Source organism: Populus euphratica, unplaced genomic scaffold (assembly GCF_000495115.2).
Source record: "Populus euphratica unplaced genomic scaffold, PopEup_1.0 scaffold92.1, whole genome shotgun sequence".
Taxonomy (NCBI): Eukaryota; Viridiplantae; Streptophyta; class Magnoliopsida; order Malpighiales; family Salicaceae; genus Populus; species Populus euphratica.
The window spans coordinates 654,284-680,115 of NW_011499974.1; the positions used below are offsets into that span (position 1 = coordinate 654,284).

A 25,832-nucleotide genomic window follows, 5' to 3' on the forward strand; every position below is an offset into this window, starting at 1 on the left:
TATTAATTTTTCTTTTTTATCTTTTTTTTTTTTTTAATTTAGCTTATAGGCCTCTTTTTGAGCCCGTATGCCTAGGCTATGTTGTAATTAGTTTTTGAGTTTTTGTATTAACTATTTATGTTTTTCTGGCTTTTTTTATCTTTGGGGTTTTTTTATCCATTAATGCAAGTTTTTTTTCTTTGGACTATTTAGCTTTTTTTTTTAATTCTATCCTTTGATATAGGGTTTTTATTTAATTTTACATTTTAATATTGGGTAAATGGTAAATAAGTTTTTGTATTGTTTGTAATATAATAAAAAAAAATTTGGCTTTTTTTATCTTTTAGTTTTTTTTTTCTAATCCCATCCTTTATTATAGGGTTTTTATTTTCTTTGAGTTTCTTGATCCTTTTATTTATTTATTTATTTTATTTTATTATTTAATATAATGTGTATTTAATTTTATTTTTCACTATTGTATTGATTTTGTTTGGACTTATCTAGTGAAAAAAATAATATTATACTAACTTTCATACAATTTAATTTAAAATTTAAACTAAACAAGTAATCAAGTCAAGATTTTTTAAATTTAAATTATTATATTAAGTTTCATAACAATATTTTTTTTATGTTTATTTGATACTTGTTTTACCTGATGTTATAGTTCTGTTAGAACTTTAGAATTAGCTTGATTTTAAAAAAATTTAAATAATCCTAGTAAATTTTTAAGTTTAAATTATTATATCAATATATAAATTGATATATAAATTGTTGATGATAATATTTTTATTTTAGTTAACTTGTGTGATAAGAACTTCATTATACATGAGTATAGATGACTTAACATGAGTATAGATGACTTAATGAGAAAAGATTTATTTAATTAATTGTGATCGATAAAGTTATTAGATAAAAACAAAATAAAAATGTGTTTTTCCTTTATATAATATATGTATAATGTGTTTGGTTTTTTTTTTTTACAAACCTAAAATGTACTAAAAACATTAAATAGAAATTTACAATTAGCACTCTTAAAAAATATTTTTATTGATTGAAAGGTATAAATAATATAATCTAAAGTTTACTAAAATATTTATATTTAATGACAAGATAAATATAATATTATATTAAAAAAAATGCAACTATCAATATCATATTCTATTCTTTATCTATATATGTGTGTGTAAAGAATAACAAAAAGGTAGCAATATCTATGCAAACTATTGTCTTTAACATAATATATCAACATAATATTCTTTTAATGGTCTTGAAAGGTAAACAAATATTTATTTAGTATTCTTTTAATGGTCTTGAATTTTTAATATAAAAATTTTAAAAATAGATTATTTTAATATATTTTTATTTAAAAAATCCTTTTACAAAAGTACTTTATATTTGTTACCAAATATATTTAAAAACTCTGTTTGTTTCATAAAAAATAAAAAAATAGTTTCTTGCTTTCTAAACTTTTAATGCTTGTTATTAAAAAAATATTTGTTAATGAAAAATATTTTTTAGTCAAAGAAAATTTAACTTATTTTTCAATAAATTGTTTTATTTTATTTAGATAGAAAATAATTTTTAGAAATTATGAAAAAATCAAAAAATATCTTGTTATTTATTAATTATATCAAATTTGCTTTTCAATCTTTTTATTATTATATCTTTAGTTTTAAATATATTTTTAAATTTCATCTCTTATAATTTAATTTAATTTGATTATTATATTAATTATGATTTTATTTTTTATTTTTTTCTTATTCTTTTCTTAAATGAAATTCTTTATCTATTTTGTTTTTTTTTTTTTTTAGTTAAATAATTTATAAAATTAATTTTTTTAATTTTACCACGTTTTAAGTTTTTTATCTGTCACATTTAATATTTAATTTTTAGGTGTTATTTGTTTTATTTAAAATAATTTATAAAATTAGATTTTTTTTAAGTTTACTTATTTAATTTTTTATTTATCAAATTTAGTTTATGTTATTTTAATAAACATAAAAAATGATAAGTTAATTTTAATTTATTTTTTATAATATAATAAAATGATAAAAAATAGTTTTTAATTTATTTTTTATAATATTATTAAATATAAAAAAATAATTTACTTTTTAAAAATATTTTCATAAAAACTAATTTTCTCAGTCACATTACAAAAAAAAAAAAACCCTTTATACTTTCCATGAACATCAGTTACGATTTTGTCAAGAAAAAAAATAGGAAAAAAAAAAGTCTTCCATTCCTTGAAAGGCATAAAAGCTTATTAAGAAAATATATAAATATATAGTAATATAATAATAATAATTTTTAAAAAAATTTTTGTTTGAAAATTTATTTTTAAAAATTTATTTTTTATATTAATATATTAAAATAATTTAAAAATATATAAAATTTTTAATTTTTTATGGAATAGCATTTGAGTACGTTAGCAAATTCGACCTAAAATATTCATTAACAAACTTCAAAAATTCTTTCATTTGAAAAGTAATAATAATAATAATAATAATAATCAACTCAACAGTCAAACAAATACAAAACAGAAAACGACAAATCAGCTCCCAAATATATCTCTGACAGTTTCAATCTTCCTCCTCCAGCCAAGACCACACGCGCACAAGCTGAAACATAAACAGAGACACAAGCATTTAAACTCTTATTCCTCGTCCATTTTGCTTGTCTTCCAATATCAAGATGGCAATGGAGTCAATCAACCCAAGAACTGGTTTCTGCCAACAAACCAAAACCTTTCACAGTCTCAGACCATCTACTCCATTTCCACCACCCCATCAGCCTCTCTCCATCACCCATTTCATCCTCTCTCTCCTCCAATCCTCCACCGTCCCCACCACGACCACCACCTACCTCACCATCCCCTCCACAGGCGAGTCTCTAACATACTCTCAAGCCATCGACCAAATTCACTCTCTTTCTTCATCTCTGAAGAACCACTACTCTTTAAACAACAAGGACGTTGCTTTTATCCTCTGCCCACCTTCCCTCCACGTCCCCGTTCTTTATTTATCTCTTATGTACCTCGGTGTCATCATCTCTCCCGCCAATCCGCTGAGTTCAGACTCCGAATTGGCTCACCAAATCCAACTCTGTAAACCCAAGATCGCCTTTGCCACCTCCCAAACTGCCCACAAGCTTCCCTCCCTCCCTCTTGGTACCATCCTCATCGACTCCCCTGAGTTCACCTCCTTGTTGACTCAGCCCAAACCACAAGCCAAACAACCCCGGGTTGAAGTGAGTCAGTCTGACATTGCGGCTATTCTTTACTCCTCAGGCACAACAGGGAGAGTCAAAGGAGTGGCGTTGACTCACCGGAACTTAATCGCTTTAATCTCCGGTTTTCATCACAACATGGAAGAACCCGAGCCGAATCAACCTGAGCAACCTCGAGTTTCTTTGTTTATATTGCCTTTGTTTCATGTTTTTGGGTTCTTTATGTCAATAAATGCGTTCTCGAGAGGGGAGACTTTGGTCTTGATGGAGAGATTTGATTTCGTACAAATGTTGAAACATGTGGAAAAATATAGAGTTACTTACATGCCGGTGTCGCCACCGCTTATTGTGGCGTTTGTGAAATCGGATCTGACTGAGAAGTATGATTTGAGTTCGCTAACATCACTTGGCTGCGGTGGCGCACCACTAGGGAAGGAGGTTGCTGATAAGTTTAAAGAGAAATTTCCACACGTTGAAATAGTACAGGTGATCCCTTTTTGAGACTTCAATCAATATATTTTGATTTAAATTGCTAAAGGGAAACCATATATTTGCTAAAATTAATAATAACTGTCTATATGTTATTATCCTGATCACTAGCGTCACGGTGTGTTTGCTACTTTCATTTCATGTGCTGAGCAAAGTAATCTATGGGTGGAAAAAAGCAGTTGATGGCTTTACTTAAATGCAGTGCGTTTTGGTATGAAAGCTTTTTCAGCCTGAGAAAGCACTTTTTCGATGGCACCAACTAACACATAATTTTAGAACTCTGTAAATTCAATTTAGTGGGGACGCTAATCAGAAATGTTTATGTTGTTCAATTATTGATGGTGGATTTGGTCGATTTTCAACATCTTGTTAGTTTATTGAATCATTGAAGTTGAATAGTACTGGTCAGCATTTACAATTCATGCATCTATGGACCCCGTTTGAGGCTAGTTTGAATGGTAAGCCAGGTGGAGCAGTTGCTGACGTTGAATGTAGTGTTTTTTAGAAAAGTTATTGCGTTTTGACTAGGTTGTTTAATAAAATGATCGTGTGAGTGTTTGAAGATTATGCATTTTGAAAATGTTGTTGAATAAGGATTGTGCATTGTATTTGGAATTTTAGGGATATGGGTTGACTGAGACTGGAGGAGGGGCAACAAGGACTCTAGGACCTGAAGAGACTAGCCAGCATGCTTCTGTTGGCCGCCTGTCTGAAAATATGGAAGCTAAAATTGTTGATCCTGAAACTGGAGAGGCCTTGGGTCCTGGCCAGAGAGGGGAGCTTTGGTTGCGAGGGCCAACTGTCATGAAAGGTAGAGATCATGGACATATTGGCTGTTAATTTTTAATGCATTTCAACAGGTCCTTGTTACTCTCTTTTTTAGGCCACCTGACACAGAAAAATGCATCTCACCTGACAAACATTTATGTGTAGGATAGAGTTCAAATGTTTTACCCCTTTTTTAGATGCTAATCTGGGACAGATAGAAGTTCATAGACACCATGGTATTCACTGAATATGCTGGTTAATTGAAAGACAGACAAATAAATTACCATGTCTAATAAGCTTGTTCTTTAACGAGCAGAGCAATGGTGTTAGTGCAGGTTATGTAGGAGATGAGAAGGCAACTGCGGAAACCTTACATCCAGAAGGTTGGTTAAAGACTGGGGATCTTTGTTATTTTGACTCGGACGGGTTCCTTTACATTGTTGATAGGCTAAAGGAGTTGATTAAATACAAGGCATTTCAGGTGATTGGATTATATTTGCATAGTCTTGACTGCAATGGACATTAGGATTGTAAATCTAATTTGAACTATCAGGAATGCTGTTATCTCACCATATGATTGATTATTTTCAGGTGCCCCCTGCTGAGTTGGAAAAGTTACTTCAGTCTAATCCTGAAATTGCTGATGCTGCTGTGATTCCGTAAGTTGTCTAGCTGTTTCATCTGCTACTCATGCCGCAATGTCATGCTGGTATACTTGTTTCATTGATTTCCACATCAATGTCTAATAGCAAACAGCTGGCTATTTCACACAGACATGAGTCTGAAGTTCTCTTTGATTCATTAGCTCATTCCTGAAACATGATGGATCACATGCTATTTTTCTGTTTCTTAAAATTTGATCCTATGTGTGTATATTTTTCGCAATACAGTACTTTTGTTCTTGCTTCAAGTTCTTTTTGCTGGTTTTGTAAGTTTATCTTAGCTTATTTATTGCTAAAGAGATTCTTCCGTTGAGGATGGCAATCAGAAAGACTTGTTGATATCTTGCTGCATGGATTAGATAAGATATCTCAATTCATGAAAATTGTGAATTTCCTCTTCTGGTGCTTTATTCTTGGGGAAATTCCTTTTTTTTTCTTTTAACAGATACCTTTAAAATGTATAAAGTGATCATTTTTACTTACCAGATGTATTGAATCTAGTTATTATTAAAGGTAAATGTTTATGGAAATGTATTTAGTATCAGATTCTTCCAGTGAATTTCTTCTTGCTTTCAGAATCTACTTATTTATTTATTTATATTTGATTCTACTGAAGATCCTGATCCACTTATCATTTGGTTTTTGTTATTTCGGAGCAGGTACCCTGATGAAGAGGCAGGGCAAATACCTATGGCCTATGTGGTGAGGAAACCAGGAAGCAATATTACTGAGGCTCAAATTATGGATTCCATTGCAAAACAGGTAAGCTTCTGGATAAACCATGATGATTTGGCACCTCTTAATTTAAGATGTAGATACGTGCACGCATCTATGTATCACTACCATATTAAACTTGCCCTGTTGTTGCATAAAATGACAAATTGGTTAGGTGGTGTCTCTTATAATATGCCTTGTGGGATCACTTATTTTTGTATTTGCCATGTGAAAGAACAATATCCCCATTAAAATATGGAGATCCTTTGGAATAGGACATTCTGCATCTGGAATTCAGACCTAGTGGTTGATTTCCTTGGTCGGCTACAGAACAACTTGCAGAATTCTGAATTTGACTTGAGATGGCGTGTTTTAATTTTCTCCTCCCTGGGGCGTGGGATGTCCTTCTCAGTTTATTTTTCAGTTGTCTGATCACTTCCCCACTTCTAGTCGGGTTACCTGATAGAAGTAAATTATAACCATCGAGTGACTGTTTTCCCAAAAATGAGCAGCCAGATAGCCAACAATTACAGCCAAACGTATGCTCTCTCATTTAAGGATGATTCCCTGTGATGGTACTATGTCATGCTCAAAACTAATCATTTCTTCTTGCAGGTTGCACCATACAAGAAGATAAGACGAGTGGCCTTCATCAGTGCCATTCCAAAATCTCCCGCAGGAAAGATCCTAAGGCGGGAGCTGGTCAATCATGCTCTCTCTGGTGCTTCGTCTAAATTATGATCCATCTATTGAAAACAATAATTGCATGATGGCCAAAATGTCTAGCAGGGAAATACAGGTCAAAATTCTAATCATCTATCCAAAGCTAGGATCAATCATCATCAGCTAGTCATAGATCCAGGTTTGACCTGAGGAGATTTCTGGCGGAGGCTGCTGATCTCTTTGTTGAATATCATGTTGTCCGAACCCACCTCAGGCCGCATGAGGTTTTCCATGCTTGTAAAATAACAGTTCCACCCCCAGGGTATTTTTTGACAGACACTTTGCTGTTAATTCAGACGTCTGATAATAATTTTGATGCTCATTGTTCATGAACATATGGTATACTGTTTTTCATTTGGGGTAATAATATCTTCAATTCAGACATGGATACTGCTTAGATACGTGATATCTTGGTTAGAACTGATTATGATCGCGGGATGCTGAGGAGCGCTCTCCAAGTTTTTTTTTAAAAAAATTTAATTATATGATAACTATAATACATATTAAAAAAAAAGAGACAATATTTAAATTTCAAAGAAAAAATATATTTTTATTTATCAACACTTTTTTTTCTAATAATATTTTTTTTTCTGACAATATTTTTTTATTGGCAACATAGTTTATTGAATAAAAATTAAAAATAATTAAAATAAATATTCATAAAAACTTCCAATATATTCATGTATTTTACATGAATATATTTTATATTATAAGCATTGTTTTTTAAGGAAAAACATATAATGATTAGAAAAGTAAGTCATAATTAAGAAGAAAAAAAAAATTAAACCTCATCAGCCTTTCACTATAAAGCAAGACTCAGTCTAAATTAGTTTTTTTACATGATTGAATTGACATTATCGCTCTATTTAGGGGTAAAGTAGTTTCTTTATTGTTTTATTGAATAGTTAAATTACTAATCTACCATTTAAAAACTTAAAACATAACATGAGGACAATGGATGTCTTTAGTTTTATTTATTTATTTTTTATTTGAAAAATGTGATTATTTAAATACACTTGCATTGTTGTTTTTCCTTTACTTGGGTCTAGGAGTGTTTTCTTTGTTTCCCTTTGGCTTTTTTATAGTTGTTGATTAGAGTTAAGAGTGATTCAATTTTTTAATATATATAAAATATATTTAAAAGGAACAAGCGTGAGTGGAGCCTATATTTTTTGGGTAACGTGCGCGGGCTTTTACTAATGTTACACGTCACTTTTCACAGTAACATTTAAATTAATGCATGAGAGCTTTCTATTGGTGGCGCGCGTGGCAGAGGTTTATTCTTTTGGTTTTTATCTTTTGTAGTTTTTTTTAATTTCATCCCAATTTCTTTTAGTTTTTATTATAAATTTAATTATTATTCTTTTAATTGTTAGTTATTTTATTTTTAACTTTTTCCTCATTATTATTTATTTTCAATTTCATAAACTTAATTTGAAAGTCATAAAACAAGACCTGGTATCAGATTTATTTCTAAGCATATAAACCCATGTTATCCAAGTGTGGTCATCAACAATTATAAAAAAAAAAAAACATGATCCATCCATTGCAATAATTGAGTTAAGACCCTATATATCACAGTGGACTAGATCAAATTTATGTAAAGCAAAATGTGTAGAAGTTGAAAAAGAAACACGTTGTTGCTTAGCCAAAGGACAAATGGAAGATGGTATTGGATTATGAAATGTTTGATTATGTGTGATAATGAGATCAGTTATTAAAGCTAATCTAGAAAAAGAAATGTGTCCTCAATGATAATGTCATAAATCACACAATGAAATAGTGTGAGCAGTGAAAGCAGAAGGAAATGAAGATGAGGCATTGCATCAACCAAAGTAGAGGGTGACACTTGAGACCTAAGAAGGTGATATAGACCTGTCCTAACTTCACCCATCCCAATCGTTGTCCATGATGCTAAGTCCTAAAAAAACAAGCATTGGATAAAAATATGAGACAACAAGAATGATGTTAAGTAAGTTTCTTGGCAGAAAGCAAGTTGAAGTTAAAGGAAGGTACACACAATACATGATTTAATATAAGATGTTTAGATAATCTTATGACACCAACGTGGGTAACAAGAACATCTTAGCCATTTGGTAGTTTAACTTGATAGGAAACAGTGGTTGTGATAGATATAAAAAGGGAGGTACAGCAGATCATATGATCTGTGGCACCAGTGTCAATAATCCAAAGTGAGATGTGTGTGAGAGAAGATGAGTGTGTGCTTGTGCTGAAGCAAGTAGCCATACCAGAAACATGAGAGTTATTAACATAAGGAATGAGAGAGGAAGTAGATGGTTGTGTAACAGATAATGAAGCCATGACTGAACTAGTCTCCTTGGAATGCAAAAGAGAAAGTAATTGTTGGTATTAACTCCTGGTAAGCATCATTGATTCAATTAAATCCTCCTCATGATCATCATCTGAGAGTACTCGGGATTGAGTAACAGTTACTGCAATACCTTTATTTTTTCCATGAAGTTTATGACAAGGTGGGTAGCCATGCAGTTTATAGCATCTTTCCGCAACGTGACCAGTCATATTACAATGAGTGCATTATGGTGGATCAGCATTTCCAATTTTAAAACAGTTTTCAAGAGAATGACCAGGAAGCTTGCAGTAAGAACAATATGGACGATTAGTTTTCTGGGAAGCAGATCTGGAGAAATTTTTGCTAGAGTTAAAAATTGGTTTCGCCATCATTGCCATAAGTTCAGGGGATTTGATAGAAGGAATCATTAAATATTGTCGTTCTTGTTGTTGGATCATGATGAACACATGGTTAGGGGATGGAAGAGGATCAAGTAGCATTATCTGATCTTTGGTGTTTGAGTATGCATCAGATAAACCCATAAGAAATTGAATGACACAATCACGGTCATAACGATCATGAAGAATTTTTAATTTCCCACACATACAATCAGGAAGAGGGTCATAGATAGCAAGTTCATCCCACAATGTTTTGAGGTGACCAAAATAAGTACTGATATTGTTTTGGTTTTGAGATAAGCTGGTTAAATCATGTTTCAGTTGGAAAATTCGAGAGCTATTTTGGTGGGTAAAACGATTTTTGAGTTCCAGCCACGATACTCTTGAATCCTCAACTAAAGCAAGATTAGATTTGACAGAAAAACTTATAGAATTTTGTAGTCATGAAACAACCAAGTCATTGCATCTCTCTCAAGCTTCAAAAAAAGGATTTGAGACATCAGTAGGTTTAGGCAATGTACCATTAACAAATGCAAGTTTGTTCTTCGTGTGAAGAGTTCGAGAAATCGCACGAGATCAACTGACATAATTATCAGCAGTTAAGAGTTCAGAAACAAGAGCAGTAGCTAGGTTATCACCATTCTCAATTTGGAATGGATTGAAAGGTCAGAGAAATTAAGGTATTTGTTTTTGGGGTTGGTATTATTGAAAGACTGAGAATTAGTTTTTTTATGAGTGTTGGCCATTGATCGGCAACTCTGATACCATGTAACAAACGAATGTGAAATAGAGGAAAATAGAATTGTCTAGAGAAATTCATCATATATGTGAATGATGCAGTTCGTTTAAATATATACAACAGGTAAAGAATATTCTAACTAACTTATCCCATGTAATATCAATTTTACCTAGTATATACGGTGCTTCACAGAAGTAATTAGAGAATAAAAAACAAAGTAATAGAATTCAAGTAACCATGCCATCCTTCTCTGTGGCGACGTGGTGTGTTGATAATTCATCCTCTAATACAACAGACATCAAAATCGTCTCTACAAGATGAATGCATTGATGCCAAGATTGTTTTTTATGGCTAAAATGTGGTCGCTTCAAAGCTTTCCCTCACCTTCCGTTTTCACGACTGGCCTACAAGGCTTAAGATCTGTATTGGGATAGCTGGAGGTCTAGCTTTTCTCCATGAAGAATCAAGATTTAAGATCGTTCACAGAGACATTGAAGCTACAAATGTGCTACTTGATGGGGTTCTGAATCCTAAAATATCCGATTTTGGATTGGCTAAGCTTCATGAAGAAGAGAAGAGCCACATCAGCACCCGAGTTGCTGAAACCATGTTAGTCACTAAATTAAAACCTGAGATTTTTGGTATCGTGTAACTTTTCAATGTTAAATTGCAAGAATTCTTTATCTTGATATGCAGAGGATATATGGCACCAGAATATGCACTGTGGGGTTACTTGACCTACAAAGCAGATGTTTACAGTTTTGGGGTTGTGGCTTTGGAAATTGTTAGTGGGAAGAACAACAATAACCATATGCCAAGCAACAGCAATTGCGTTTGTCTCTTAGATTGGTTAATCTTCTTCCTGTGCTTAATACATTGCACTTATGTTGTAGTTTGCAAGACTCAATGTGGAAGTTTTAAATTACGTGGATTGCTGGCCTGCCATTTGCAGCAAAGTGGGACTTTTATGGAGCTTGTTGATGAGATGTTAAATTGTGAAGTTACCATAAAAGAAGCAGAAATTATGGTCAAAGTAGTTCTCTTGTGTACAGATGTATCCTCAACACTTAGGTCTACAATGTCGGAGGTAGTGAGCATGCTTGAAGGACGAGTGGTTTAAATTACAATTTCATTTTATTCAAATCTGCATATGATTCTGTGCCTACCTGGAAATTTTTTGAATCTGATTCCTGATTGTTCTGTAGTTGTCTTCCCGATACATTTCCATAATTTCTAACAATCGAATATTGAAGTATACGTTAACATGATTTAACGGGAAAACTTTTGTTTTGTTCCATCTTACAAGATTTTAGCTTTCAACAGAACAGTTGGGATATATATATCAGAGAAAGTAAATCCAGGTTTTGCTGGTGATTCCACTAATGAATAGCAGTGACATTGCCACCATTAACTGTTTGGTGTCTGCCTTGTGCTCAATTAGCAGGGGAAAAATAAATGGCGGGACTTGAAAAACAAAAAGAAAGAATTAAGATATGCACCCACCCACCAAGCGATCTTGTTTAGCGAAGTGAATTGGTTGTGATTAAAAATGTTATAAATAATGTTTTCTAGAGAGCCATGATAGAAACGCTTCTGTAGCACAGTGGTAGTGCATTTGCCTTTTAAGCAAGAAGTCGTGAGTTCGAACCTCACCAGGGGCATTCCTTTTATAACTAATCCCTAATTCTTCTTCTGTTTAACTATTGTACTTGTGTCAAAACCAAGTAAATTTAGTAGTTTCACAATATCGTTGCCTGCTATGGTTGGATCCACAAACTTTTCAACATAAAAATAGATGTATTTAAATGTTGTTAACTTTTAGTTAAAAAATAAAAATAAAATCAAAGATTGGGTATGTTAATCTATTAAATTTATAACTTATTAAATCTAAAAATAATAAATAAATAAATAAACTATAAATCAATTCAAGTTAACATATGAAATTTAAAATTTGAAATATTAAATCATAATATCTTATAAAAATTAAATCAAAAAATATATAAAACTTAATTTTTAATTAATATAATGTTAAACGGTGAAATTGAAAAAATAATCAATTAAAATACACAAAAAAATAACTCAAATTAACTTGAGTTTACCGGTCAAACCTACAACATAAACTATGAAACTAAGATAATCTTGTAGAAAGAAAATTAAAATAAATCATGAAGTTCAATTCTCAATGAACTTCTTGTTGAATGATGAAACTGAAAAAAAAAATCAATCTAAAAAAATATAATAAAACAATCAAAGTCTATTTGAGTTAACCTGTAAAATTCATAACATGACTTATGAAATCGAGATAACTTCATAAAAAAAAATTAAAAAAAAATATAAAATCTAATTTCTAATAAATTTAATATTAAAAAATAAAATTAAAAATATTATCAATTAAAAATAAAAAGAATTCTAGTTAACAGGGTTATTCCATTAAATCTGCGACACAAGTTATATGACTTAAATAATTATATAGAAAATAAATCTTAATAAATAATAAAGTTTAATCTCTAATAAACTAAATAGATGAAATTAAAAAAATGTTTTAAAAAAATAAAAATATTTTTTTATAATAAATAATATTAGGATTTGTGTGAATTTAATACAAGTTGTGATAACCTGTTTTGGTCTCCATGACCAAAAAAGAAATTGAAAACAATGTTTATAGATCAAAAATTATTTTTCTAGCTAAAAAACATTCAGAGAAAAAAACCGAGCTATAATGTCAAAAATCTAATTCTATAATAAAATTGGTTAAAACCAATAAACCATCATTTTACAGTCAAAGTTGAATTTACTTCATCAAAGTCTGTCAAAATATACCAAGGCCAATTCCATCATTTACGGTCAAAGTTGAGTTCCACATTAATTTGGTCAAAATCGATAAAGCTCGTGATTTTACAATCAACCATTATTGTTTTCTCTAATTAAATTAAAAATCAAGCTATAGTAAAACCGTTATTGTTCTCTCTAAAGAAATAAAAATAAATAAATAAATCAAGCTATACTAAGTAATTCCAATTACACTATGCAACCATCTTTATTTTGTCTAATTAAATTAAAAATTCAGAACAAAATAGTAGTTTAAAAAAAGATTAATTTAAACTGAAATTCAAACCTTATCCTCCCTGTTTTCTTTAATTAAATTTAAGATAATGTTAAATCCATAAATTTTAAATTAGAAAGATTTTTAACTCAATGAAATATTAAAAATTAATATAAAATTATTTCTAACATTTTAAACTTTTGAATTTTGAATTGAAATAATTTTGTTTTTACAAATTAAAAGTCAAAAGTTATTACATAATTGCAATGAAAAATAGAGAAGAATAATCATATAAATTGATTGTAATTTGTTTCCACCCGTATGGTGTAATGATATTTGATTTATTTTAAAGGCATTTATAATTCAGAATCTTTATAATTGGATAATCTAAACCTGACTTGTCACATTATACACACATAAAAATTTATAATTAGATTAAATAAAAAAACTAATAAAATTTATTTAATCATTTGCTCTGAACAAATCTAACAAGCTAACAATTAAGAAAATAATTATTAACTCGAGCTAATATAATAAAATGATTATCGAGGTTTTTATTAATTATAATTTTATTTTTTACCTATGATCGCCAAATCAAATAGTAGCTCGCCTATTGTGCTCAAAAAATTAATTTAAAGTTAATCCGGTGGATAAGCTTGTCACTTAATATTTAATTTGATTTTTTTGAAAAAAACATATTTCTTCAAAAAAACGTTATTCAACTTTTTAAAAAGCACTAAAACAACAAAAAGTTAATCTACCTCAGCCAGCCATGATCTGGACCTCAAATAAAGTCATGATAATAACTTTGCTTTCGATTCAATCGAAATCGCTTTCTATCTTTTAATAAGACCATGCAACTATGCCCAAAACAATAAGCCCACTAGCGAGTCCAGCAGCGTCAGGACGACGTCGGAGAGTCGGAGTTACCTGTCCTTCTCTTCTCCTTTCCTCTTCAACAAAGACAGGAAAGAAAGTTTGCTTAAAAAGATGCGCTAACCTAACTGTCAGAGCAAACTTCGGCCTACAAATGCAGACCAAATACTAAATTTAATGCAGATGTCTTTAAAAACAATTTAACATTCTTTAGTTTATGTACTTTTAAATTTAAAGAATAAAAAAAAATACATAAATAAATAAAAAAATTTAACCATAATTTTCATAAAAATATTTAAAAATATAATAATAATTATTTTTTAAAATATATTTTACTTAAAAATATATTAAAATAATTTTTTATTTTTAAAAAATTATTTTTAACATCCACACATCTAAATAGTATAAAAAATTAAAAAATATTTAAAATAATAAAATTTAATTTTAAAAAAAACTTTTAAAATATAAAAAATGACAATCTTTCACAGTTTTTTTTTTTAAAAAAAAATAAAATTGTACAGATCCCTGACCGTTTGGTTTAAGCTTGGGGCCACTTCCCAATAAAACCCTTTCCTTTTCTTCTTTTCAAGCTGTCTTCGTCACAACACACAAAACTTAGGGAAATGATGGAATTGGCTTTTAAATGTTTGCCATATCTATCTACCTCTCTTTCATACTTTCCAGGTCTCAGAATCTACAATGCCTTCAATCAAGAAAAACGAAACGAGAGTTTCCTCCTCGTGAAAGCAACCGAAGTGGGATACAAGATTGCCTTTTCACTTGTTATTTTGTGAAGAGAAAATAAATAAACATAGAGATGAACACGGCCTCCTTTCAGACACGGACAGATACTGTCTCCATCTCTTTCTCCCCGAAATCCACTAGTTTAGTTTAGCGCCTTTAAGGTTTCTGACTCTCCTCTGTCTATAATCAGAAAGCCCACCAAAAAAAACCTCACTTTCACTCTTTGAAATGGCAGTTCCTTGCTCGCAAACAGATAACTTATCAACAACACAAGTCCCTCTCATATATGAAGACCAAGAGGATGAAGCCCATCTATCCAAATCTCTAAACCATTTAGAAACCATTTTAAGGGTCTTTGGCTTTTGTCAGCACTCCTTTATAAGTCTCACTCTCTCGTGGCTCACTTTTTTGCTTCTTGGTATTGCTCTTCCTGTTGTGATGATTCACTATTTCTCTTACTGCACTACTGACTGTAAGAAGTACCAAATTCGTAGCTTTGAGATTCAGGTTTTGGTGTTTCAGTGTCTAGTTGCTGCCATTTCTCTTGTTTGTATTTCACATAACTTGAGGAAGTATGGGTTCAGGAAGTTTCTTTTTGTGGACCGCTATCATGGACATATGGCGCAGTTTCGTGATGAATATGTGAAGAAGATCAATGTAAGGAAAACCTTTTTTTCTTTTCTTTTCTAAATCTGTTGTAGTTTTTCAAGTGATCAAAGCTAAAGATATTTTATTATTAATTTTTTTGTAATTGATTTGGTTGTGGTTGATTTGTTAAGATTCATACTTGATGTGTGCAATTACTAGTCATGGCTTGAGCATTGAAGGCAGTAGAGAAGTTGGAGTGATTTTAATGGGGTCAGGTTTTGACATTCAATAAATCAAACTGTGCTGTCTATTATTTTATCTATCTATCCATCTATTATTTATATCTTTTTGAGCTGGTTCATCGCCCATTGCTTGGAGATGATGCTTTAAAAAGAAAACCAAATAAGAAATTAGCAAAAAAAAAAAATTGAAGTATAATGTTTTCTGTTGTAGATTAACAATCAGATGCATGATTCCCTTAACAACGGATCCCTTTTCCTATAATCCCAGATTAATTATAATCATGCAATAAAAAGAGTCATGCTGTCAAATTTAGTTTACCAAAGTTGAATGTTTGTCCTTTTATTTGTACTTGTGTCATGCACTTCTGCTTTTTTTATTGATTTATTTATTATTAATATCCTTTTGGATCGTTTGATTGCATGGAGATACAGTTTCAAAAACAAATCCGTGGTATCATGTTTGAATACTTGATTGCTCATCCGTGGTATCATGTTTGAATACTTGATTGCTCGGTCACTCTGAAGGTTTGTATAGTCGTTAATTTTAAAATTTATGGGATTAGTCGTGGTGCGTACAAGTTGACCCGAACACCCACATTAATAAAAAAAAATTAATAGGCTATTGAAGAATTGTGCTGTGGAGTAAGATACTCGAGTCCATTAACAGAGGGATGTTTTCTCCTATAATCTCAAATTAATCAGTATCCTGGAATAGAATATCATGTTGTCCATTTAATGAACAGAGCTTAAAACTGCCTTGTCTTTAATCATCTGTATTTATGCCCTGCACTTGAGTGGATGTTTTGATTCCTGCATAACCTGGTAAGAAAACAGTGAAGAAATCTTTCTCTGTTAGAACATTTCTGTTATAATCATTAATTGTTTGTGTAGTTGTGATTGTAATATATTTTATTCATAGATGCCAAGCCATTGATTAGAAAACTCTATATATTCAGGGTTTCTTCCGCTTGTTGGCTGTATGGGTGATACCATTCCTCCTCCTGAAGATTGTTCGCGAGGCTGTTCGCATTATATATGTGCCACACCATTCTTGGGGGCAACCTGTTGCGATACTGATAGCTTTGATTGTTTCATGGACCTATTCAATCACTATCTATTTATCAGGCTGTGCTTTATTCAATTTAGTATGCAATTTTCAAGTGATTCACTTTGAAAATTACGGGAAGCTCTTGGAAAGGGATATGGATGTTTCACAGTACATTGAGGAACACATTCGTCTAACACATTATCTATCTAAGATAAGCCATAGGTTTCGAATTTTTTTCATTCTTGAGCTCTTGGTTGTGACAGCGAGTCAGGTCGTGGCTTTATTTCAAACTACATGGAATAGTGAAATTATCAATTTCATCAATGGTGGTGATTTTGTGGTAAGTGCAGAAAAATATGCTGTTGCTTTTTCCTTCTCAATTTACCATAGATTTGATAAGGAGCAACTTGTTCAATTCTAAATTCCACCTCTTGCAGAAACTTGTGTTATGCTTAATTGTGTCTTTGCCTTTAAATTGAAGCATTATATGTAGATAACATCCCTAGTTACAAAATCATCACCTTTTAGCAATATCTCATGAAATTAGTTACAAAAGAAGTACAAGACTTTGGATGGAAAAGGAAAGGTAGACCTTCTAATGCAAATTGTTAAACCATACAACTCACGGCTTTCAAAGTTAGCTGAAAATATTTGAATAATACACCAGCATCTCACCAGCATCTCCACGTGTTTGCATAGCAATTCTAGACTTGAGTTTCTTTCTTAGATTGCATTTTTGTGATGGTTGCAGATCTCTTCTATAGTTGAGCTTGTTGGTTTAATAGTTTGCCTCCATGCTGCTGCAAAAATCACACATAGAGCACAAGGCACTGGATCAGTTGCTGCTAAATGGCATTCTATAGTTACATGTGCCTCTGATGACACTTCTCAAGTGGAAATAAGCAGCAATTGTGGAAGCTCGGAGGCTGCCAATACAGGCCATTTATTGTGCATAAATTATTCGGAAAGTGATTTGGAGGCAGTTGACTATGTGCCAGTGCCAACTACTACACAATTGGCTTCATATATGTCAACATATCACAAGAGAGAAGCTTTTGGTACGTATCTAAATCAACAATCAGTTCTGTGCACTCAAATTGTCATCTCTTTTTCACTGTAGCTGCAAATGAAAATACGTTTCATATTAGTAACTAATCTGTTCGCCCTAATCCTAAGTGGTGGGGATTCACTCATCCGAGGCTTGCTGCATGTAGCTGCTAGACTCATCATGATAGAGACTTCCATCGCATGTACAAGCAAAGAATCTCTTGCTATGTGAGATAGGTTCAGCACCAACCTGAGATAGGTTCAGCACCAACCAAGCCAAGTTGGTCATACCTTATAGTACACACCAAAACTAGTAGTAATCAATTTTTATCAGCCACACAAAACCCTTTTTGACACCCTGTTCTCTGAACCCCTATCAAATTTCAGACTTTCCCTGAGGCCAACAGTTTTTTTTTTCTTTTCTCACATCACAAAAGGCTCCCAAGGCCTATACATTTGGACGCTACTTGAACTGATAGTAAACAGCAATAGTGGGGATAGCATTCAATTCTGCAGTTAAATATATAGGTGCCGATGTGGTGGCAAACCTTTGTTTTCCCAAATAGGACCATTCAAGAGACAACCCTTTTAATTTAATGATGATTTTGATTCTTATGCAACTATTTATATAGCTTGAACAGATTCATTCTTCTAACAAACATCTCTGGCAACTACCAAGAAAAGGAAAAAAGTTTAGCTCCTTGGTTGCATCATATAATCAAGATCTGGCATATCAAAAGCAGATAATTGAATATCAATCTAATAAAACTATCAGTCATTCAATTTCTGTGGCTCTTTTGATTTCTTCCTTGGAATAACCATGAAGTTAACTGAACCCTCTTTCTTTTGCAGTGACGTATTTGCAGTCCAATCCTGGTGGGTTTAGTGTTTTTGGATGGACAATTGACCGGACACTCATCAACACTATCTTCTTTTTGGAGATGTCGCTGGTTCTTTTTGTACTTGGGAAGACCATAACTATCTATCATTCGTAAATTCACACAGCATACCCCATAAAACTTGCATATTCCACCCAATTTTTTGCTGGAGTCAATGGGCAGCATAATTAGTACTTTGTAGATTCTGATACGTTGTTTGTGTAATTGTTTTAGATGTATTTCTATGTTGGCAACCTTGTTCTAACATCAGGTTGCATACTAAAGTTGATAAATAAGATTGAATGCTGTTTTATAGGTTTAAATTTTCCTTGTTCCAAGCACATTCTTTTTTCCCGAAAGAACTCGTTATGATATCAGTCAGCTATAAATCCCAGTCAAACTCCTCACTTGTTGGTCCAGTTGAACAGGATTATCACAAATGATATGATAACATTGGAAGATCATAGCCAGTTTTTTTCTCGCCTGATTTACATTGCACTTATATTTTACTTCTGATCCATCTGTGCAGCTCTACAAGGTGTTATGTCTCGATTATTGTACAATTGGGATTGAAGAATTGTTGCTCTTATTTACTGTCTCCGCAGGAAATATATAGAATACCCCTATAAATGGATGATGAATGGGATTGCTTTTCTAGATGATGTTAACTAGGTTTTGTTAAAAGCAAAATCTGGTTCCAAGTGTTACGTGATGTAACATAGCCAAGTGTTTCAGTCATCTGTATGGAGCATGATTCCTGAGAAAAATAGTTGTCTGGACAAATATCAATAATTTTGAACGGATCATAGGCACATAACATTATTTTCGGTAGAAAAAGAGTCGAGGGATGGCGTTTGCATTTTGCTTGCTCAGTGGACAATGATAACACCTTACCCCCCGATTTGTTTTTTCTTAGATGGCATACTGATCTTCATCCACACTGTTGTAAGTTGAACAACAATCAAAGAATTTATGAAGTGAATTGCCGAAACCAGGTAATTGTAAGTGCAATTCATGTTCATGTTCATGTTCATGTTCGGCAATCCGTTTTACTCTTCGGGAAACCCCTATAGTGTAGCAGAAAACGATGGCTGAAGAAATTATATGCAAGCAAGAAAGGCATGGGGGAACTGAACAGGCTAACGTGCAGAGGATGGAGAAGTTAATTAAAAATAAAGAAAACAGTGGGTTTTCCCCTCCACGCTCTGGATTGAATGCTCATACTAATACATAGATAACCTTTTACAGATTCGTTCTTCTAATAAAATATCTACGGTAACTATGAAAGTATAAAAATTTATTTAGTTGCCTGCACCAGAAAATCAAAGATGATAATCAGAAAATGAACCGTTGGTCAATCGGAACCATCACTTGGACTCTTGAGCCAATTCTTCCTTAACAGAACTTTCTTCGTTTTAGAGATGAAGTCGCTTGTTCTTTTTGTAAGAATAGAGCCATCTGATTTGAGAAGAGGGGTCGGATCATTGATATTTTCTGGATTCAGATATATTTTGATGTTTGGTATGGATGTTTTGTTGCCATGTTAGCAGCCATGTATAAACATTAGGTCGCTTGCTGAAGTTGACAAACAACTTGATGCCTGATTTCTAGTGTAAAATTTCCTTGTTCTAAGCGCCTCCGAACAGCGAACGATTTAGCTCGACAAATCTATAACGGTTCATGTAAACTTTTGGCCCCATTTCTCGTTTAAGATCATCTAAGTTTTTACAATATAACATCTTCAGTCTATATAAATGGCTGAATTACACAGGACATCGATTTTACAACTCTCTCGTCCATTGATAAAGCATAACAGGTGATCGAACATTCAGGACTCGAGAATTATTGCTCCCCCACATACCGCCTCCACAGGCAACGAGCTCAAGAGGAGTTTTGGCATCATTGAGCATTCAGGATATCGCTCATCTACTTAATGGCTCCGCGAACAAGAATACTCATTGATAGATGGTGCTCCTGCACTTCTGTGATGTTTGTTCTGTCGAGAGCAAAACCACGCCCCATATAGGTGTTCAACTGAAGCAAAATAAGCTCGTGTTTCAAAGTCAGACGAAGCATATGTTTCGGGAGAAAAATACCTCTGAATTAATAAATGTCATTGATTTCAAAGTATTTTTGAGATGTGTTCATCACAAAATGATCAAAAGAACATCATTCCTGGTAAAGAAACAGAGGAGAAGATTGAACTGAAACGTCCAAATGAACAAATGGGCATTCACATATTGCTCGCTTCCTCAAACATGAGGCCACAACACGTTTGGCAGTCTTCTCGATATTAAACGCTGCTGTAACTCAAAAGCCCAAAGAATCGAGAGACAAGAATCCAAGAATTTGTTAAATAGAGTGGGAAAGCAGAGCACATGGGAGGCAATTGCATGTGCTATTCTTTTTATGTTCTGCAACATTAAACCCCTTCTACTCCCACACTCATGAACAAGTGGGTATGGAGGGAGCAGGGGATATTCCTCCAAACCTGCACGGGAGCACATTTTTGCAAAGAAAAGGATGCATATACAAAATGATCTAGGATCAAGAAAGACAAGTCAGTCAGAACAGACTAACAAGCGAGGATGGAGTACAAAACAAGAGCAAGGGGGTTAACCTTTCCACATTCTATTCACATACCGGCTGAACATCCAACCAAAAGAACTTGAGAAACACCGTCGCTGAGTAGTTGCAAAGTCTATTGCAGCCATCATTGAAGGAAGCTGGTAACTCGGAAATTTACAGGGATCAGAATCAAAAGAACATAACATGTATAAATGAAAAATGAAAAATCTTTACACTGTTGACAGAGGTCCAAAAGAACTTGTGGACCCATGAAAAACCAACAGAGGCTAATGACACATCAGCGAAGCAGGGATGTATATGTAAGTTATGCATCATTTGTTCCCAAATATACATCAGAATTATCTCAAAAGGGGCACCTGATTTAACACTATAAAGAGCACTTTCCAAACAAATTTCACAGGTTATCAGGTATGTTTTTTTACATTGAATAATGTAAGCCTAACAAAATGCTATAGAAGCTTAACATTACGTTTCTTCTTCTTGAGCTTGATAGAAAATGCATTGACAAGCTGAACCACAAAAGCGTAAAATAGGACAGGCTTTCATGTGCTGAATTTAAAAAGCAGAAAGCTGACTATGAATAATAAATCAAGACAACGATATCAAATACAGTCTTGGCTTTTGTGAGAGCATAAAAAGAGTCAACATGAAAGTAGAATCGACTGAACGTCAGGGGAAATTTTAATCTGGATCAAAACAAGCAAATATATAAAACCAGATTACATAATCATCAAACAAATAGGAGGTTCAGTACCTTACAAGAGACCAGAAATATCAGCGCCCCAATCCATTGCCTTACATCAGTTCTCTCTAGCAAGCAAAGTTTGAATATACAAGAAAATAGATTGAATAACAGTTTAGCACTAAATGAAAGAGTATATATAAATAAATCTAATCATTTATAACTGAGTTGAGAAATATTTACACTCATTCTGAACTCAGGCTGATTAAAAGAGAACAGAAACAAAGGAAGACAAAGAAAAAGGTCAATACTCAGGACCTTGCGGGTCAAGGACTGCAGGATCATTACAAAAAAGGATGTAAATCCCAAAGGATGATATCCACCAATATGTGCCAGATAACACCTGGTACTGCCTTCCTTCACCGATGCTCCTGGAATCCAGACACTTCATTGTTCTTTGATTAGGCCTAAGAGTCAGAGTACAAGTTGAGAAAAAGGCACACAACAAGAAGCCCTGTTCTGGGAAATAGTGAAGAAAAGGTAAGAGGTTCACGAAATTGTTCTCAGTTGTGTACTGCTTCTAGTCATCCAGTCTATCAGCTACCTGTTCTTTGCATACTGAGGAGGGAAAGTAGGCATGAATTCTTTTGATTTTGATAGTGGGACCTCATTAAACCAGGGATGATTAAGAGCATCATCTGCTGTTATTCGCTGCATTAGCAATAAGCAACACCAATTAGTATAATAATCATATATTTTAAAAACCGTGGGGCAGTAACAAAAACCAACTTGGAACATATGCACTACAATTACCTTCTCTGGGTCATAAGTTAGAAGTCTGTTTAGCAAGTCAAATCCTGAGTCAGAGAGAACTGGAGATCCTGTGAAAGGTGTGAAAGGAAACTTCTTACGTAACTGATTATACCTGAAAAGAAAGCAGTATCTATAAGGTGTGCAGGCCAATGGCATTCAGATATTTTTAAAGGGAAAAAAATAATAACAGACAGGATAGAACAAACAGATACTTACGGTTGCTTAACAAAATTTGCTTTTGCCCCTGGCAATTTTGATAACCCAGGCCAAATAGTTTCGTTTGGTGTGCCAAGAGTTTTGAAGATCTGCAATCATTTTTTTTTTCAAATCAGAAAAGAACTATGGAAAATAAATCTTACAAGAAATAAAATCAAATGAGTGAAGTACCAGAGCAGAAGTTGATTTGTACCTTGTCAAGCTGATCAATTTCACCTTTCCCTGTGAATAGGGGTTCCTTGGTCAACATTTCAGCCATTATGCAACCCACTGACCACATGTCTACTGCTGTAGAGTATTTCTTTGCTCCAAGAAGTAGTTCTGGTGCCCTGCAATGTAATAGTAACACTAGGTAAGCTTAAAACTTCTAGTTATTCCAGTCCAGAAAATTACAAGAGATAACTTCAAAACACACAATAAATTAAGCATGTAAAGTGCAACTTACCTGTACCACAAAGTAACCACCAGAGAGGTATATGGCTTCAATGGGCTACCATACTGGCGTGACATCCCAAAATCACATACTTTCAACTCTCCTTGGTTATTCAAAAGAAGGTTTGATGTCTTCAAATCCCTGTGAAGCACCCAATTATCATGAAGATATTTGACACCTTCCAAAAGCTGTAGCATTAAGCATTTGACTTCACTTGTACTGAAAGGCTGCTTCATCGCTTGCATCAGCCCCTTGAGATCATGTTCCATGTACTCCATCACCATGAAAACACTATCAAGGTCCCCCATCACAACTTCTTTAACTCTCACAATTGAAGGGTGATCAAAAGACATAAGAATGTTAATCTCCCTCAAAGATGTCAAGGGGAAACCATACTCTTCCAAGTATTTGTCTCTTCCGACATTTATCTTCACTTTCTTCAAAGCCACAAATTCCCCAGTCTTCTTATCCCTGGCTTTGTACACTTTACCATAGGTTCCTTCATTGATTTCATTGAGTCTTTCATACTCGAACACACTTCTACAACCCTCTAGCATATTAAACCCCCTTTGGTTAGTAACTGTGGGCTCTTCACCAGTGGTTTGCTCCATCTCATTATCACTGGCATTTTCATCCCTAATATCATCAATGTCCATGACATCATTTTGCAATTCATATTCAGAAACAGAGCTGCCACTGTAAGCTCTTTCATCCAATAGAGATGAACTTGATCCATCTCTATCTGAGACTTCTCTCTGGAACCCTTCTCTATTAATCAAATCTGTCCTGTACACCATTTCTCCGTGCATTCCTTTATCATCAATCAAAGTGGTATCCCTTGGAGAATCATCATCAGAAGCCCACCGGGACATGGATATATTCCGTGCTTCAGGAAGCTCTTCCTCCTCCACTTGTCCCTGCTCTTGGTCATAACCCTCATCTTTCTTTGGATGCAACGAAGAAGACAAAGGAGCTGGATACTCAGATCCAATACCATCAGTTGATCCTCCATCCACACAATCCTTGTCCACCAAAAGCTCCAATCCTCCTTTGACAGGACTTTTCACAACATCCTCGTCTGAAACAACATTTACATCCCGAGTACTACTCCTCTGAACAACTCTATTCTTTGAAGAAATCTTCGCTTTTTCCTCCTCAACATCCCATACAATAGGAGAAAACTTCCTTTTCTTCTCTGCGGGCAATTGAACCCCATCTTCATTTGCTGGTATCTCACCTTCCTCATATTTCGAGGAACCGAAGGCATTAAATTGCCACGGTTCCCCTGACTGTTGTTCTTCATCTCTACAACTAAGCCCACCTCGTCTAAAATCAAAACTAGGCACAATCGTTGAACTATGATAACCATTTTTCCGTACCAAACCACGATCACCACCCCGCTTCACCTTATCAAAATAACCACCACCACCCTGCCTCCTAGACACATCGAGCCGCCCTGCCGCCATATTATCAACAACCACAACACACAACTCTTCTCAATCAAAATTCACAAGGAAGCAAACAAAACAAATTTTTCCAGATACCCAAACACAAACCCTAATTCAATTCAATTTCCTGTTTTTCTTAAAAAAACAAAAACAAAACCAAGGTACTTCAAATCTATTAAGCAATCAAACAAATATATGGAAAATTCCGTATACGATTAATTGGAGAAAAATATGGAATTGATTGGGAAAAAAAATCGAAACCCCAGATCGTGATTATTTTTCTTTTGTTTTTTTGGTTTTGACGGTGTCTCTCCTTGAGATAACACAGGTAATCAAAGATCTTACCGGAGATATAGAGAGACGAAGACAAAATCTACGTTGATCGGAATCGGAGAAACAGTTGAAAAAAACGAGGAGAGAGAATCCAAAGCGCGTTTACGCAATTATGTGAGGTGTTCTCGTTTGACCACCGCTAGTAATTGGAATAATTTATATAGAGAGTTTTGAGTCGGCTGCTACTCGTTTTTTCTGTGGACTTCTGGGCGGTGGAGATTCTCGTCTCTTTCCTTTTTCTTTTTTATGTTTTAGATCCTTGAAATATTTTATATTTACATTTCTAATGCCCCTCCTTTTGCCATTTTATTATTGTGAGCCACTAGAGGTAATTAAATAAAAACTTATCTCATAATATTATTCTTGACTCTATATTACTTTGTATTTTTTTAGTTTCTTATAGAAACATTTTTATGATTTTATAAAATTATTTTGATGGATTTTGTGTATTGGAATATATTTTAAATGAAAAAATTTCATGATAATTGTAGAAAAAAAACTATTTTGCATTTTTATAAATGAAAAATAAGATTTAATGTTGTAGTAACGTATTCCTTATATAAATGTGATTAATTAAAAATCTTTAACTTTCAAGAACATCGTTGGGCTTGCTATGCCCAGAGAAGGGGCTAGCTGATCCCTTTTTTTAGGCTTAAAACTAGTAAACTCTTTATTTATCCCCTTTGATAGAATATATTTGTCAGCTTGTAGCCTTGTACTATGCCTCCATCCCACCACCATCTCCTCTAGTAATTTGCAGCTCCTAAAACAAGCACAAACATCATAATTATTGTGTGGTTTCGCACTATGTGATAATGGGACCACCATATTAATTAAGAATTTG

At 33.3% G+C, this 25,832-nt stretch overlaps 3 protein-coding genes and 1 non-coding gene across 10 annotated transcripts; 3 read left to right on the plus strand and 1 right to left on the minus strand.

Annotated features, from left to right (window-relative positions):
• The first annotated feature begins 2,549 nt into the window (after positions 1 to 2,549).
• Positions 2,550 to 6,944, plus strand: LOC105139450 (4-coumarate--CoA ligase-like 9). The gene is made up of 6 exons (XM_011045884.1): positions 2,550 to 3,690; positions 4,315 to 4,504; positions 4,797 to 4,942; positions 5,053 to 5,120; positions 5,783 to 5,885; positions 6,453 to 6,944. The coding sequence occupies exons 1-6, from the start codon at positions 2,671 to 2,673 to the stop codon at positions 6,576 to 6,578; spliced, it is 1,653 nt and encodes a 550-aa protein (XP_011044186.1). The 5' UTR covers positions 2,550 to 2,670; the 3' UTR covers positions 6,579 to 6,944.
• A 4,653-nt stretch (positions 6,945 to 11,597) lies between these two features.
• TRNAK-UUU (transfer RNA lysine (anticodon UUU)) lies at positions 11,598 to 11,669 on the plus strand. The gene has a single exon. It is a non-coding gene; the product is annotated as a tRNA-Lys (tRNA).
• A 2,873-nt stretch (positions 11,670 to 14,542) lies between these two features.
• On the plus strand, positions 14,543 to 18,794 carry LOC105139455 (uncharacterized). 2 transcript variants are annotated; one of them, XM_011045892.1, is made up of 5 exons: positions 15,057 to 15,143; positions 15,256 to 15,328; positions 16,458 to 16,889; positions 17,301 to 17,607; positions 18,449 to 18,794. In XM_011045892.1, exons 2-5 carry the CDS (start codon positions 15,290 to 15,292, stop codon positions 18,589 to 18,591), a joined length of 921 nt encoding a protein of 306 aa, XP_011044194.1. In that variant the 5' UTR covers positions 15,057 to 15,143; positions 15,256 to 15,289; the 3' UTR covers positions 18,592 to 18,794. The 2 variants fall into 2 exon arrangements, with proteins under 2 accessions (XP_011044193.1, XP_011044194.1); XM_011045891.1 differs by having other exon boundaries at positions 14,543 to 15,328.
• A 1,773-nt stretch (positions 18,795 to 20,567) lies between these two features.
• LOC105139456 (cyclin-dependent kinase 10-like) lies at positions 20,568 to 25,191 on the minus strand. Of its 6 annotated transcripts, none has more exons than XR_844980.1 (7): positions 23,220 to 25,191; positions 22,968 to 23,103; positions 22,775 to 22,863; positions 22,559 to 22,670; positions 21,818 to 22,456; positions 21,118 to 21,200; positions 20,568 to 20,965 (listed from the first exon to the last, which is right to left on the minus strand). XR_844980.1 is itself a non-coding variant. In XM_011045893.1 (5 exons), exons 1-5 carry the CDS (start codon positions 24,671 to 24,673, stop codon positions 22,346 to 22,348), a joined length of 1,902 nt encoding a protein of 633 aa, XP_011044195.1. In that variant the 5' UTR covers positions 24,674 to 25,191; the 3' UTR covers positions 21,402 to 22,345. The 6 variants fall into 6 exon arrangements, 1 of the variants encoding a protein (XP_011044195.1); XR_844978.1 differs by having other exon boundaries at positions 20,568 to 21,015; XR_844979.1 differs by having other exon boundaries at positions 21,095 to 21,200.
• Positions 25,192 to 25,832: the final 641 nt, after the last annotated feature.

Excerpts from the sequence above, each read along its gene's own strand:
- LOC105139450 (XM_011045884.1), top strand. The coding sequence starts at position 2,671 with ATGGCAATGGAGTCAATCAACCCAAGAACTGGTTTCTGCCAACAAACC. Across the intron at positions 3,691-4,314 it reads CACACGTTGAAATAGTACAG|GGATATGGGTTGACTGAGAC; the intron begins GTGATCCCTTTT and ends TTGGAATTTTAG. Across the intron at positions 4,505-4,796 it reads AGGGCCAACTGTCATGAAAG|GTTATGTAGGAGATGAGAAG; the intron begins GTAGAGATCATG and ends GTGTTAGTGCAG.
- LOC105139455 (XM_011045891.1), top strand. The coding sequence starts at position 14,900 with ATGGCAGTTCCTTGCTCGCAAACAGATAACTTATCAACAACACAAGTC. Across the intron at positions 15,329-16,457 it reads AATATGTGAAGAAGATCAAT|GGTTTCTTCCGCTTGTTGGC; the intron begins GTAAGGAAAACC and ends CTATATATTCAG. Across the intron at positions 17,608-18,448 it reads TCACAAGAGAGAAGCTTTTG|TGACGTATTTGCAGTCCAAT; the intron begins GTACGTATCTAA and ends TTTCTTTTGCAG.
- LOC105139456 (XM_011045893.1), bottom strand. The coding sequence starts at position 24,673 with ATGGCGGCAGGGCGGCTCGATGTGTCTAGGAGGCAGGGTGGTGGTGGT. Across the intron at positions 22,671-22,774 it reads GCAAATTTTGTTAAGCAACC|GTATAATCAGTTACGTAAGA; the intron begins GTAAGTATCTGT and ends CTTTCTTTTCAG. Across the intron at positions 22,457-22,558 it reads TAACTTATGACCCAGAGAAG|CGAATAACAGCAGATGATGC; the intron begins GTAATTGTAGTG and ends TTGCTAATGCAG.